At 57.0% G+C, this 14,547-nt stretch overlaps 3 protein-coding genes across 3 annotated transcripts; all 3 read left to right on the top strand.

Annotated features, from left to right (window-relative positions):
- Positions 1-2,980: 2,980 nt before the first annotated feature.
- Positions 2,981-5,534, top strand: gap1 (RasGAP protein; the record flags this gene model as incomplete). Its single annotated transcript, XM_066780867.1, has 6 exons — positions 2,981-3,101; positions 3,178-3,311; positions 3,370-3,618; positions 3,671-4,519; positions 4,572-5,316; positions 5,371-5,534. The coding sequence occupies 6 exons, from the start codon at positions 2,981-2,983 to the stop codon at positions 5,532-5,534; spliced, it is 2,262 nt and encodes a 753-aa protein (XP_066628813.1).
- Positions 5,535-9,237: 3,703 nt separating this feature from the next.
- Positions 9,238-9,729, top strand: SLS55_009467 (uncharacterized protein; the record flags this gene model as incomplete). The annotated part of the gene is made up of 2 exons (XM_066780868.1): positions 9,238-9,243; positions 9,391-9,729. 2 exons carry the CDS (start codon positions 9,238-9,240, stop codon positions 9,727-9,729), a joined length of 345 nt encoding a protein of 114 aa, XP_066628814.1.
- A 1,903-nt stretch (positions 9,730-11,632) lies between these two features.
- On the top strand, positions 11,633-13,669 carry ACE2 (Metallothionein expression activator; the record flags this gene model as incomplete). The annotated part of the gene is made up of 3 exons (XM_066780869.1): positions 11,633-11,818; positions 11,876-13,107; positions 13,162-13,669. 3 exons carry the CDS (start codon positions 11,633-11,635, stop codon positions 13,667-13,669), a joined length of 1,926 nt encoding a protein of 641 aa, XP_066628815.1.
- Positions 13,670-14,547: the final 878 nt, after the last annotated feature.

Genomic DNA, 14,547 nt, shown 5'->3' on the forward strand with positions numbered 1-14,547 from the left:
AAGTGCTCCAAACGGCGCTGTTGGCGCTGCTACTCTTTTTAGTGCTGCCCCTAATTGCATTTCCCCAGATTCCTAGCGTCGGTGGGCGGTTGTTTGTCCTGACCATCATCGGCGCGGCCGAGGTAGCGATGGTCTCGTCAACTAGGTTTTCGAATTTGATGTCGGGAAAGGAATGGAGGATATGTGGCATCGCGTACGTCGTACCCCAAACAGCTGATGCGAAGCGAGGAGAACGAGCGGCCACGCGGGGAGCTAACGATTACGTGCAGGTACTTCGCTCTTATGGCAGTGATCGCGGTCGTTGTTTGAGGTCAGTCGATCGTTGACCGGAGCACTAGCGGCAAGCGAGGCAATACTCGTATCTGCATCATAGACTTTGTCAAAGAAGAAGAGAGCGAAAGCGTGCCAGGCGCGGGCGGAGTTGACTGCCCTTTGAGCCTCGGTGCTACGCCGCATTTGCCGCGTCGGGTTATTGATTGGTCCCTGCTGTTGCTTGTTACGGACGGGACGTCGTCGGCATGGGCCGAAAGAGCGAGCTGATGGAGAGGCGTTTCAGGGTTGCTTTTTTGGGAGATACCCATGGAGCGTTTCGCCACATATTTGCGGGGGTGCAGCTGGCGTTACATGGGGCTTTATGGTATTGTAGACTGCTGGTAAACTACCTGGCTCGTGTGTGCGTAAGAGAATTGCCATGTGCGACTGATGGTGTGTCGCGGCCCGCGGGCAGCGAAGCACTTGCCGTCGAGCCCCGGCCATGGCGCGGCTTCGCTTGTCTGGCTCTGCTGCTCTTCATGCTGCGCCGTGGGCCCAAAGCGGACGAGATTGGCTTTGGCAGAAGCACGGGGCCGCATTGGAGCGTGCCTGAGCAGGATGCCGCAATAGGTACATACAGATGCGCGCTGCGCTGCGCTGCGCTGCGCTGCCATGTCTGGGCGAGAGCGCCAGCCATGCCAGCCATGTGGACACTGGCAGGCAAGGTGGTGAGAAAAAGCAACGCGAAAAAACTAAGCGTGCCGGCGTCATTGGGCATGCGCATTGCTCGAATTGTGAGGGCAACCACACCACCACGCGCCGGGCCCACCAGGTGGGCTGCGCGCAGCCCGCTTCTTATCTTTGGCGCCATGTCGATATCAATAATTTAAAATGCGCCTATCGAGAGCGAGCGAGAGGCAGATCAATGCACGGGGTGGGCGGTCGTCTGCCTGCTTGCCCGTATGCAGCCGGACGCGTGGGCGGGCGGTTCCTGCAGCATTGGCGCTGGGGAGGGAGGCGGCAGCGTTGGGTCGGCGGGCCGGGCGTGAGGAATCGGCCGGCGACTTGTCGAGATTTGATGTTTGATGTCGCGAGCGAGCGACTGGGCGATCCATCCTGCGCGGCCTTTTTGGGGGCGCGCCAGCCAGAGGGCAGGCGTTCGCGCGGAGCCTGGCACGTCCTGGCGCACTTCTCCATGCCCACTGACTCGCCCATGGGCGAGCCGGCTGCCTAAGGCTGTGGCTGACGCCGCGCGCACGTCGTGAGAGTGAGAATGAGAGCGAGAGCGATTAGAGTGAGAGCGCGTCTGCTCCATACTGATGCGGCACGCTGCAGGCGCGCTGCAGACCGGGACGGGCGCGTGTCGTCTGGCTGCGGGACCCCCTCACCACTTAATGGCGGCGTTAATGTTTGTGGAGCGAGCGAGCGGCCTGAATGGCATGCAGCGCGCGGAGCTGGCTACCAGGGCTGGCCGAGCGGCGCGGCCCATTTTTGTGCGCTTCAGGGGATCCAGGGGCACGCAGCGCGCAGGCGAAAGCGGATGCCGCAATTTGCCCAAGCGCAGCGTCCGTGGGCAGCGCTCAAGCAAACCTAATGCTCCCAAGCTGGCGATCGCGTTGCCCGAGCTGCGTCAAGCTCTCGTCGAGCCCCTCTCCCGAGCGCGCCCTCAAACCGTCGTGGTGCCGCTGCGCTGAAACAACAACCCTCCCTCCCTTGGCCGTCGCCGCTGCGCCAGGGCCGATCTCCTCCACCACCAACACCAGCACCACGCCGCTCTCCAGCGCCTTGTCGTTCCCTCGCCCTCCTTGCCTCCGCCCTCGCCAACGCCGCCTCTCCTCCCCCGACGCATCACCCGCATCACGCTGCCCGCCGCGTGCACCACCCTCCACCACACACCGGTGCTCGGATCCTGGAGCGTGCTAATCTCCCTCGCGCGCGCCCTCCAGCGACTTGATTTGCGGCCAGCCAGAGCCAGCCCACGCCCACGCCTCCAAATCCAACACTTTCGTTTCAGCCGCCCGCAAACGCATTCTTGTGCGAGCTTGAAATCTCTCGCCCTGCGCGCTACCGCCAGCGTCCGCGCGACGACACACCACCACCCACCGCCGTTGCGGAGCGCCCAAGCCTGCAATCCTCCGGTAGTGCCTCAAGCCCGCCAGCTCGAGCGCGATTGACCGCTGCCCACGCCTCGCCGAGCCCCCAGCGGCCGCGACACCGCAAGTCGCCTCGACCCGCTCCTGTTGTCGCCCGAGACCGCGCGAGCGACAAAGAGAGCCTGACGCCCGGCGTACATGAACTGACCGACGCCGGCCAAGGTAAGAGAAAACAAAGCGTTCTTGGGGACCTGCGGCGGGGGGGGATCAAGCAAGCGAAAAGTTGCAATAGCTCCCGTTGCACCGGTACCTTGGGTGTACCACCAGCCCGAGTACTTCCTTTGTCTCCGCCGCGCCCGCTATCTCGTGGAACTGAAGTGGTCCCTGACGCACCCGCGACAGGAGCTCCCAGGATACCGATCGATCTTCGCAGCAGTGCCGCCGCCGCCCCCTTTGCAGAAAAAGAGCCCTTCGCGACCCTGCGCAAGTTCTTTCCGCAGCGCGCGTCGGCAGCCACACTCCTTCGCTAGGCGTTTGCGCGCAAGATAGACATGTCGATTGCGATGCTCCAAGCTCCCTCGAGAGCCTCGACTTCCTCGTCCTCTTCATACGTCCCAGTTTCTCGTCAGAACACCATGTCGTCCCACGATGGCACGCGCTCCATGCGCCAGTCGAAACGGTACTCCGTTACCGCCCTCTACCTGTCCATGTCCGCAAAGGAGAAGGATTTGGAAATTGAAGATGACCTTGCAAGGGGTAAGCCAATTGCGTTGACATTGCCCAATTCATGCCCTGAGTGGATACCTCGTTCGACTGCTGACATGTGGTGTAGCCCAGAAAGCATTGCGGGAACTCAAGTCCAGGATATCCTCGCAGTCGAAGAAGAACTTCGTACTCGAAAAGGACGTGAGATATCTGGACTCTCGTATTGCGTTGCTGATTCAAAACCGCATGGCCTTGGAGGAGGTAAGCTAGCTCGACGTCTCAGCCATGACGAGAGACCGGGAGCTGACGGCTAGAACAGCAAAATGAAGTTGCCAGCCACCTCGACGATTCGACCGAGTTGCAAGAGGGCTTCTTTCCGAACGATGAGAAGACTCAGAAATACGGAAATTTGCTGTTTCTCCTCCAGTCGGAGCCTCGCCACATCGCACATCTGTGCAGACTCGTTTCCATGGCTGAAATCGACTCGCTGCTCCAGACGGTCATGTTCACGATCTATGGAAACCAGTACGAAAGCAGAGAAGAGCATCTTCTGCTCACCATGTTCCAGGTACGGTAGAAGGACTTGGTTTGCTTGATCTGATTCGCTGATTCCCATTTAGTCTGTCCTTACCCACCAGTTCGAGCATACCCAGGATTACTCGTCCCTTCTGCGAGCGAACACTCCGGTCTCTAGAATGATGACTACGTACACTCGGAGAGGTCCTGGTCAAAGCTACCTCAAGGTTGTCCTCGCAGAACGCATCAACTCCCTCATTGAGTTGAGAGATCTTGACTTGGAGATCAATCCCCTCAAGGTTTACGAAAAGATGATTCAGGAAATTGAGGACAGTGAGGGCAATCTTCCACCGCACCTCCCTCGAGGTGTCACGGCAGAGCAGGCGGCGGAGAACGAGACCGTGCAACAGATCATTGCACCGCGGTTGACCATGTTGATGGAAATCGCCAACTCGTTCCTCACCACGATCATTGACGGGCTCGACGAGACTCCTTACGGAATACGATGGATTTGCAAGCAGATCCGTAGTCTGTCAAAACGGAAGTACCCGGATGCTTCAGACCACACGATTTGCACGCTGATCGGCGGCTTCTTCTTCCTCCGTTTCATCAATCCGGCCATTGTAACTCCGAGGTCCTACATGCTGATCGATGCTACGCCGGCGGAAAATCCGAAGCGCACGCTTACGTATATCGCAAAGATGCTGCAGAATCTCGCCAACAAGCCTTCATACGCCAAGGAGCCGTACATGGTCAAGTTGGCACCGTTTCTCCAACAGAACAAGGAGCGTATCAACAAGTTCATGCTGGATCTTTGTGAAGTTCAGGATTTTTACGAGAGCTTGGAAATGGATAACTACGTGGCCTTGTCAAAGAAAGATCTCGAGTTGTCTATTACTCTGAACGAAGTTTACGCGACGCACTCTCTGCTTGAGCGTCACGCTATAGAGCTAGTAAGTGGGACCAGGTTGATGCCGCTGTTGGGTGCTTGCTAACTTGGTGCAGACTAAAGACGAGAACTCCCACTTGGCGGTCTTATTGCAGGAACTTGGACCTGCGCCAGCTCAACTCCCCAGAAAAGAAAATCGAGCCATCAACCTGCCGCTGTTCAGCAAGTGGGAGACACCAATCGACGATCTCACGGCTGCTCTCGATATCACCCAAGACGAAGTCTATTTCATGGAAGCCAAGTCCACTTTCGTGATGATCTTGCGGTCTCTTCCGCAGAACACTTCCATCACCCGCAGGCCACTTCGTTTAGACCGGATAGCGGAGGCTGCAGCGACGACGAAGAATGATTCGGTCATGGTCAAGAAGGGAATTCGTGCCATGGAGCTGCTCAATCAGCTGCAAGAAACTGGCGTTATCGACAAAGAGGACGGATTTGCGCTTTTGCGTGACGAGATCGAACAGGAATTGGTGCATCTTGGCTCACTGAAGGACAAGGTGTTGGAGGAAACGCGGAAGTTGGAAGAAGTCTTCAAGACAATCCGCGATCACAACGCGTACTTGGTGGGCCAACTTGAGACATACAAGTCCTACTTGCATAATGTTCGGAGCCAGTCCGAGGGCAAGTCACGGAAGCAGCAGAAGCATCAGGTGCTTGGCCCGTACAAATTCACGCACCAGCAGTTGGAGAAGGAGGGCGTCATTCAAAAGAGCAACGTTCCAGAAAACCGGAGGGCCAACATCTACTTCAACTTCACCAGCCCGTTGCCTGGTACCTTCGTCATTTCCCTACACTACAAGGGTAAGTTGTTTCGTTGGAAACGATGACATGATGGATGCTGACAGGAACCGGCAGGCCGCAACCGAGGTCTTCTAGAACTCGACCTCAAGCTCGACGATCTTCTGGAGATGCAGAAGGACAACCAAGAAGATCTCGATCTCGAGTACGTGCAGTTCAACGTTACGAAGGTGCTGACGCTGCTCAACAAGCGCTTCGCGCGCAAGAACAAGGGCTGGTAAAGCTGGCTGCCAGCGAACGGGGTGGTTGCCACGCCCGTATGTTTGATGTTTGACTCTAAAAAGCCCGAGTTCACGGTTTCGGGTTACTCGGGCGATTTCCCATTTGATGTTTCGCTTTTCTTTCTTAGGGACTTTCAACGGTTTGGATATGTCGGGATACCCAGAGGTGCTTGCGTTGCGTGGCTTGTATGATGCGAGGAACGAGAGGAGAATGAAAGGGAAAGCGATGAACTACTTGAATTCGGATCTGCCTGGAGGGGAAATACCAATATGGCTGAGAGCAAGGAAGCGTTTCTTGGAGCCTGCTGTCAACCATCCGTCATTTCTTTCGCTATCGGGGCTACTCTTGGCTTTTCCCTGTCGCGTTGGCCTTCCCGGGGCGTTCTCCATGCACGTTTTCTCGTGGGCGTTCTGGCTTCTTTTCTCTCCCATCGAATTTCTTTCCCTTTCTAGTAATGAGCACTCGTACCGGGGGAGACCGCGTGAAGTTTCCTGGCGCCCTGTCCCTCTCTTTTCCCATGGCCGAGCCCGCGGAGCGTCTTTTGGAGAGCGTGGCAATCAGCACGGCAGGTCCGGCAGAGCGAACATTGACGAAGTCTGCGGGGCTTTGGATGAAGGGGCTTAGACGGGAGCGGCTCTTCCTTCTGCTTCTTTGACGCTCTTTCTAATTTGTTGCGAAAGGCGAGCGCAGCCTTTGTTTGGACGATATCATGTACGATAATCCCATGTATTGCCGAGTTCGTAATGGAAGCCTTGCCGGATACACAACAGGCACGTCATGCGCGTGGTCGGGAAGTGGAAGTGGCCGGGGGTAAGCAGCTGCAGGCATCCGCAGAGGCTTGACGGGGCTGCAGCACAGGACGAGGCAATGCGGCGCCTGTCAAGAGCATGCCCGGCGGATCTGCAATCAAGGTGCTCGAGGGTCACGCAGCCGCGCGGGATGCATTGCGTGCCGTGGGCCTGAGTCACGCCTCCCGCTGCATCACACGTCGCCGAGCTAGCTCCCAGCTCCCCCGACCACCGGAGACGAACAACTCACACTTCCTCCGTCCAGTCTACTCTCGCCTCCGCTCTGCCACCAGCTTTCCGCCTCGTTTCTCACCTTTTGGCTTTGCTTTTCCGCGGCGTTCCCGGCTCCACATCGTTCCAGTCCTTACCAGCTCCCCCGCCTCTATCTGGCTGTGTCCCTTATCGGCCTCCATCCCCAGCCGTCCACGACCCCGATCGTCCCGCCCCCAACCAAGCTCGGTCCCGCAAGGCACCATGTCGTCCTCGATCGCCATCCCGAAGCGCAGGAAGTGCAGCGGTGCGGGCAACAGTGCCGACAGCCCAGAGAGCAGCTCCTCGCTCTCCTCGTCCGTGTTGGGGCGCACGCCCGTCACCTCGCCTTCCACATCCGTGCTTTCACACCACCACCAGTACCGCGCCGAGCGCCGCCAGAGCCTGCTGAGTGAGTAGAAGTTGCCTGTCCTCACTATGCTGCAACACAAGCATTGCGGCCTCGCCACCTCCACTGCCACGCCACCGCAAAGTGCACATTGTTGGGATGGCAGGCGGTTGCGGGACAAAGCAGCACAGCAGGCTTACAAGGCGCGGGCAGGCTCGTCCATCTCCAAATCTGAGCACACGGTCATCAATGTTGGGCATCCGGATGCGCCGCGACTGGTAAGCAGCCCAATGCCTTCCCTATACCGGGCCTCCTTGCACATGCGTTTCGGGAGCTCGTGGCATGCTAATACGATGACCACAACCCAGATCACTTGCGTGAGGTCGTCCCAAGGCTTCGATTGGAACCAAGGTACGTGTTCTGTTGTTAGGTGACGGTTTGCTGCCTCGTTGCCCCGCTTTGCCTGCTAGTGCCTAGGCTGATTGAGAGCTTCCCCAGACATCTTCTTGCCCTCCTACGCCGATTACGAATCGTCCGAGCTCGAGCGCCGCCAGGACCCTGTTCAAGACATTGTCCTCACAGACGAGGAAGTCGCCTCCATGTTCCCGTCATCATCCTGAACGCCGCTTGTCACCTTGGCGTGGATTCACAATCTATCGCCGCCACAAACCTGTTTCCTTATATGTAAACACACGATGCGAGCATGGACACAACGGCGCAAACATCTATTTTCCCTCAGTCGAGACGGGGTTAGAACCGAGGTGAAGGCAGGCGGTTGGTCGGTTGCAGTGCTGATGGATTCTTCTGTGAAACAGAGCACGGCATGCAAGGAGCTCAGACAGGATGGTGAGCCCCAGGCCACTTGACCCTAACCTGAAGCTCTTCTCTTCCTTTTGACTAGCCGATGGGTCCAGTCGTGCGGAACGCGAACCAACTTGGCAATATAGCGATGGGTAGCTCTTTCTTTTTCGTTTTTCTTTTTAGCTTCATGATTGGGCGTTGGTTACGCACGGCGTTTGTTGTTGGAGTGCGACGGATCGGATTGGCAGGTACCGGCGTCAACATCTCCGCTCGCATCGTCGTGAATGGTAGATAGTCTCCTCTTCTATGCAGAAATCTAAAGAATCAGCAAAGTGATTGTGCTCGTGATGGGACGTTGCCTCAGGCTAAAAACGAGCGCAGGTGATGTTCTTATCAGCTTGTGGAGGGTGCTCTCCACACTTTTGCGGCTTGTTCTTGGTGAATGATCATACGGATATTTCGCAGTATTGTTGCAGTGAAGGAAGAGTCTAGAACGAATTGAGCGCGCGAACCGCATGAGCTCGCAGCGGTCAGGCTGCGGCATGACGACCGCCAGAGCTTAGCCCTTATCCTTATCGGATGTGCCCTAATCTCCAATCAGCGGTCATGCGGGCGTCCGAGCGGGGCCGAACGCGGGCAGCAACGGGGCCAGGCGTCCCGCTTCCGCGGCATCTTTCCACCCCCAAACAACAACACACGGCTCGTTGCTTCAGCCCTATACGAACGACTTTTGCGCGAATTTCTGACACGCGCATTCGCCCAGACGTCAGTCCAGACCAATCCAAACCACGCGATCGTGACGCAGAGAAGCTACTCGCCCTGCCTGAGGCCCACCTTCCCCCCGTGCCCAACTGCAACGCACACGCGCACGCGCACGCGCGCAGCCTCTCACCGACCCTTTCTCTCTTTCCGCCCAAACAAAAAAAAAACTGTCGCGCCGCCGCGATCCGCTTTACCTCTTCCGCACACCTCCGCCATTGGCTTGCGCCCCCAGAACTCGAAGCAGACCCGTCCGATTCTGGAAGTCAGTAAACAAACGGCCACTCCCTGCTCGCGTGACAGGGCAAAAGGTCTAGACTTTCCACAGGGCTTTACGCTTATCAGCCGCCATCCCTTACGCGGTATTAATACACACTCTGGGCACGGTTCAGAGGAGCACGCAGGTGGAACACTAGACAGACTTGTCCAATTGCCGCAGAGTTGCGATACTGTCAAAATAGCAGAAGGACAAGAAAACGAAGTCTTATCGAGACGGCTTGGCAGGTGAATTACAGACCGTCCACACAATGGACTCGACGCACCGGCGGGTCGAAGTGCAATCAGCGGCGGATATGACCTACCTGATGGCCAACGCCAAGCGGGCCGCGCGCGCGAAGATTGACCTGCACCTACCGCCGTCGGCGGCGCCGGAGGGCGGCGAGGACCTGCTGCGGCGGCGGGTGGAGGAGCTGGTGGACGAGTACATCAAGGGCGTGTTCGCGAGCGCAAGGCACGGCATCAGCGTCAACGGCGTCGATGCCGGTGAGGTGGAGGAGGTGGTTACAGAAGGTATTATGCTCACCGGCCCCCCACAAAGACATTGGCCCACATCTATTTGCCTGAGCTAATTTTGGGTCCTTTTTTATGGCAATAGAATTCGAACCTATCGACAGCCGCCTCGTGGACAAGATCCGCACGCTCGAGGCGCAGAGGGAATCGCTCACCGAGAAGGTCGCGGACCTACGCCGCGAGGCGCCGAAGAAGGCGGCCGGCGCGTATGAAGTCGCGTATTTGAAGGAGGCAGAGGAGATGGAGCGTCTAGGTCGAGAGAGGGAGGAGGCTGCGATACGTGCCGCGGCGGAGGAGACGAGGTTAGAGGCTGGCGAGATGCGCCGGTGGGATGACGTGCAGCAGATGTGGGAGAGGGGCACGCAGAGCCTCGTAGACCTGAAAGATGCGCTGCCCGAGACAGCAGCACGGTTGAAACGGGCGGAGACGGTGGCGCAGCACCTAGAGGGCAAGTCATGAGTGGAGATGGTGGCTGTGTATAGACGCGGTAATCTGGGGGCATTTTCCCTTTCTTCTATCACGTTTAACTTTAGGGCTCGCTAGCTCTATACACCGCTGTCTGTGGTGGGGAATGGTCCCATGTGTGGCTCTTATGTACGCCACAGAGTAGGACTACTACCATATCGATACCCAAAATACGATTATACTATTCCGAATTACCAAGAACATTATCTTCGAGTCATCATGTTCTGCGTTAGGACGTGAACGGGCACAGACAATTGGGCAGTGGAAATAATCATTCGGTATCACGCGCGACAGGACATGCTTGCAGCTCAAGTTTACATCCATTTCACTTTCTCTGAAAGCAGAGCTACTTTCCAAGGTACCAGCAGATATCGTCAAACCGTGATATCAACCCTTCAGAGCGCCGGGGTAACCGAGATGATTATTTGGACTCGTCGAAGACGTAGGTCAGATGGCACTTGCCGCAGTACTGGCGGTTGTGCATGGCAGCCATGAAGACACCAGCACCGCACTGTTGAGCAGTTAGCATCGAGCTTGGGGTGAAGTGTGATTATGATGTTACTGACCTGCTCCTGCGGGCACTCCCTCCTGAGGCGCTCGATCTTGCCGTCGCCGTCGACCTTGTAGTACTTGAGGACGGCAAGCTTGGTCTTCTTCCTCTTGTGCTTGATCTTCTTGGGGGTGGTGTAGACCTTCTTCTTCCTCTTCTTAGCGCCACCACGCAGGCGCAGCACGAGGTGAAGGGTGGACTCCTTCTGGATGTTGTAGTCCGAAAGGGTGCGGCCATCCTCGAGCTGCTTGCCAGCGAAGATCAGACGCTGCTGGTCCGGGGGGATGCCCTCCTTGTCTATCCGTGGAGGATGCCCGTTAGCGAATGCGCCAGAATAGATTTTTTCTGGGTTGCAGCTGCGAAACCTACCCTGGATCTTGCTCTTGACATTGTCAATGGTGTCGGACGACTCCACCTCAAGGGTGATAGTCTTGCCCGTGAGGGTCTTGACGAAGATCTGCATGGCGACCTGCGATGCGACTGTTAGTATGCACAGGCGCGGACGGCGGTGGTGGAAGAGGGGGCGCACCTAGACAACTGTTGGTGCAGATGTCCTCCTCAGTCGGATGTGCGATGTCGAAAAGTCAAGCGTGGCGCGGCTGAAATTGGGCTCTGTGGGTTAGCCGAGCATCCTTAGTCAGCGCCGAACACGAGTCGGCCCCCGCGTCGCTCCGGCAGCAGCGTTGCAGGGATAGCCCCGCTTGGCAGGGCTCAGCTGGGCGCGACCTGGCTGCCTGGGCCGTATCCCAGGTGTTTTCACGTCATTGGCGATGCAGCCATCGGTTACCCGGACAGCTATCGACCTGTTGTGTTTGGGCTGACGCCCGACGCGCCTCGCATCCTCCACATCACACATCCTCCACGATCATCTACAAATACTGCAAATCTTCATAACAATCCTCTCTACACTATACACACTTCGGCCCTTCCGCGAAGGCGCACCACCCAAGCCCTACACAGCCCGCTTGAGCGAGAGCGCGCGACCCACTGTGTCTGCACGACGCTGAGGCTGACGCGCCTGCCTGCATCTGCAGCCTGAGCAGAATCAATATATTCTCGCTGTATCGTCTGAGGGAGTCGAGAGAAACCCGCTAGCCCGGCGAGCGCGGCTTGCACTGCGCGAGGTAAGTGCCCAGTTCCAAGGCAGACGCGCTGGAGTGACGTCGGCGCGTTTGTTGGCGCGTTTGATGATGCTAACCACACCGCTCCACCCAGTACCGGAACCACGGAGAATCCACCTTCCAAAACAAAGTCTTCGATAAATCAATCGCCCCCATCCGGACTCTACCTGCATCATTCGTCATGCTGTCCACTCCATCAAACTCGAGCATCCAGCAACGGCGCGCCATGCACCGTCGCCAGAACTCGACACCGACTATGTTCGAGGCGCCCCATATGCGTCCTCTGCCTGCGACCATTCAACGGCAGCACACCCACCGAAGGGGAATGAGCTTGGACCAGAAGCCTCAGCTTCTTTCCCCTTTCCTGGGTCGCATGCCTACTGAGCCACAGCCGTCGCAGAGCGATAGTCAGGTAAGTATTACTAACCTAGGACAAGATCAACATCAGCATACAATGCAAGCAGCGCAGACGCACAGTATGGCTCAGCCGGGCCACCACTACCAGCAATTTGCGAATCTTCCTCCTCTTCAAACCGCCTTCCCTCCTCAGGCGCCTCAGCCTCAGCCTCAATCCTCATCTCACCCTCACCACCCCTCGGTGCAACAGCTCAAGGAGCTTGAGCAGCACATCAGGGCCGTCTACGGCGCGCACGCTCAGGTCAAGGTTAGCATAGTGCCTAGCCCAGTGCCGTCGCCGCAGCGCGCTTCGCCGATGGTGCCTCCGATGGACCATCTCGACCTCGCACCCATGCCGTCGAGCTTCAGCGACGCATGCGAGATCACCCTGCAGCCTCCACCGGAAGACCAGGGCTTCGCCATGAACTTCAACAGCCGTCACGAGAGCGACAATGGCTACGAGTCATCCTTCTACTCGTCGGATGCCATCTCGCCTGGCTGCTCACCTACCGCCTCACCTCGTCCAAGGTCGATTGGTTCGTTCCAGCACCAGGGACACCTTGCTCCCGCACCACCTCACCTGTCGCTATCGCGGCGACCCTCTCTTCTTCACAACATGTCGCGCAGCTCGACCGACATGGATGGCTACCTCTCGTCCTCGCCCACCAAGGCCCCCCTTTCACCACGCGCCATGTCAATTGCGGATCTCAACCTCGATGCCACGATCGAGGAGACCGGCATCTCATCTGAAGAGGTGCAAGCCTACATCAGTGAGCAGGATCCCTCAAGTCACCGCTGGACCTGCCTATTCCCGGAGTGCGGCAAGACTTTCGGTCGTCGTGAGAACATCAGGTCACATGTTCAGACTCACCTGGGTGATCGTCAATACAAGTGCAACCACTGCCAGAAGTGCTTCGTCCGCCAGCACGACCTGAAACGTCATGCAAAGATTCACACTGGCGACAAGCCTTACAAGTGCCCTTGCGGCGCTGGCTTCGCCCGTCAGGATGCTCTCACTCGCCATCGCCAGCGCGGTATGTGCGACGGTGCCTTCCCCGGTGCAGTGAAGAAGTCAGCCCGTCGTGGTCGTCCTAGGAAGAACCGTCCTGACATGGCCGACCGTCTCGACAAGGCCAACAGGACTCGTCAGGCTTTGGCAGATCCGTATGGCTCGTCATCCTCGTCTGGTCCTTCTCCCGGCTCTTCTGGATACTCTCCAGTTGCAAACATCAACGAGTATGACTCGTCTCACTTCACCAATCTGCAGTCTCTGCAGACGTCAGACTCCCAGTCATCAACCTACAGGTTAGTCCTTTGCATTCACCCCCCAACCTGGACTTGTCACTGACAACTGAACAGCATCTCCAACACCTCGTCCCCCCCAGTGGAGAACAAGGACTCCGACGAGACTGAGAACGCTGAGGAGAACAACTTTGTGGACGACGCTGAGGCTCTCGAGAACGATGAGACTCTCGACCACGACGAAGATGCGTTCTTCCTTACGCAAGCGTTCGAGGGTGTCGCCACTCCCCCACAGTCGCCTTCGCCCGTGCCTGCTGATGTCCACGTGCTGCGTATCCCGAAGGGCAACAAGAACGGCGCCAAGAAGCGCACTGTCTCCGGTCGCACTGTATCAGCTGCATACAGCACACCGCCGACCTCGCCCGTAATGGGTGGTAAGGCTGGCTTGGACAAGGAAGACGACCTGAACTTCGACGATGACTTCGAAGCTCTTCCACCTAGCACGTTCGACCCGAGCAATAACATGTGGAACCCCTTCGGTAACGATCCCTTTGGCAATGAGCTCATGATCAATACCTCGGGCTCGAACCAAGACGACTTCTCGTTCTTGGATAATATGAGCTGAGTCGACGGAAGGCCAGCAATGCTGGTAGTCAAGCAAGTCATTATTACCGTGCCATTGAGGCCCCAACAGGGCTGGATGACGACGTGACGAATGACAAAACGAAGCTTCTTTTCAGTCGGCGGTGTAATAAAGCGATTTGAGGTAGCGACTTTGTTCAAAGGGAAACGGCGTTGAAATGGATTCCTATGGGAAACTCAGGCGGCGGAGCTGGAGGTTTTGCTCTTCTTCTTTTTCCGTTTGGCTGCGAGTATAGAGATTGGCTTCGACAGTTGCGTTCTGTTTTGCTTTTTCTTTTTCTTTGTACTCTCCTTTGTACTTGGTGGGTTGATGGGTATCTGGCAGGACGTTCTCTTCTTGACCTATGGTTGGACTTTATTCGAAAGGCGGTGATACCTTTTTTATTATCCTGACTGTCGTTACAGCTTCGTGGAGGATAAGCTGGTTAAAATGCTCTGAGAATAACTAGGGGGAAGCGATATAGTGAATTGAAAGATAGTATCCAACCAACAACAGACCGTGAGAGACTGTGAGATACGAAAACGAAGGCATACCTACCGGTGAGTAGCGAAAGTACGCAGACGTTGCCGTGCTGTCATTGCCTTTTGGCGCACGGCTTGATCTCCTTCGTATTGTGCGCGGCATGCTTTGTGGTCCGTTCTGCTGGCAAGGTGTTGGCCGATTGGCGATGGAAAGGTCTCCCTATGATTGTGGGAACGGGCGTGAGGACAATAGCGGAAGTGTTATATGACGGGATCAACAGCGAGGAGCGAAAAAGACGCATCGCCGTCCAAATGAAAGGGCGACTGGTCATGTTCTTGTACTATGGGTGTGCGTGCCGGGCGCGGGCGACCCAGCCTTCCTTAATACCAACCACTCGC

This window comes from Diplodia seriata, assembly GCF_021436955.1.
Source record: "Diplodia seriata strain FDS-637 chromosome Unknown scaffold_10, whole genome shotgun sequence".
In the NCBI taxonomy this organism is placed as follows: Eukaryota; Fungi; Ascomycota; class Dothideomycetes; order Botryosphaeriales; family Botryosphaeriaceae; genus Diplodia; species Diplodia seriata.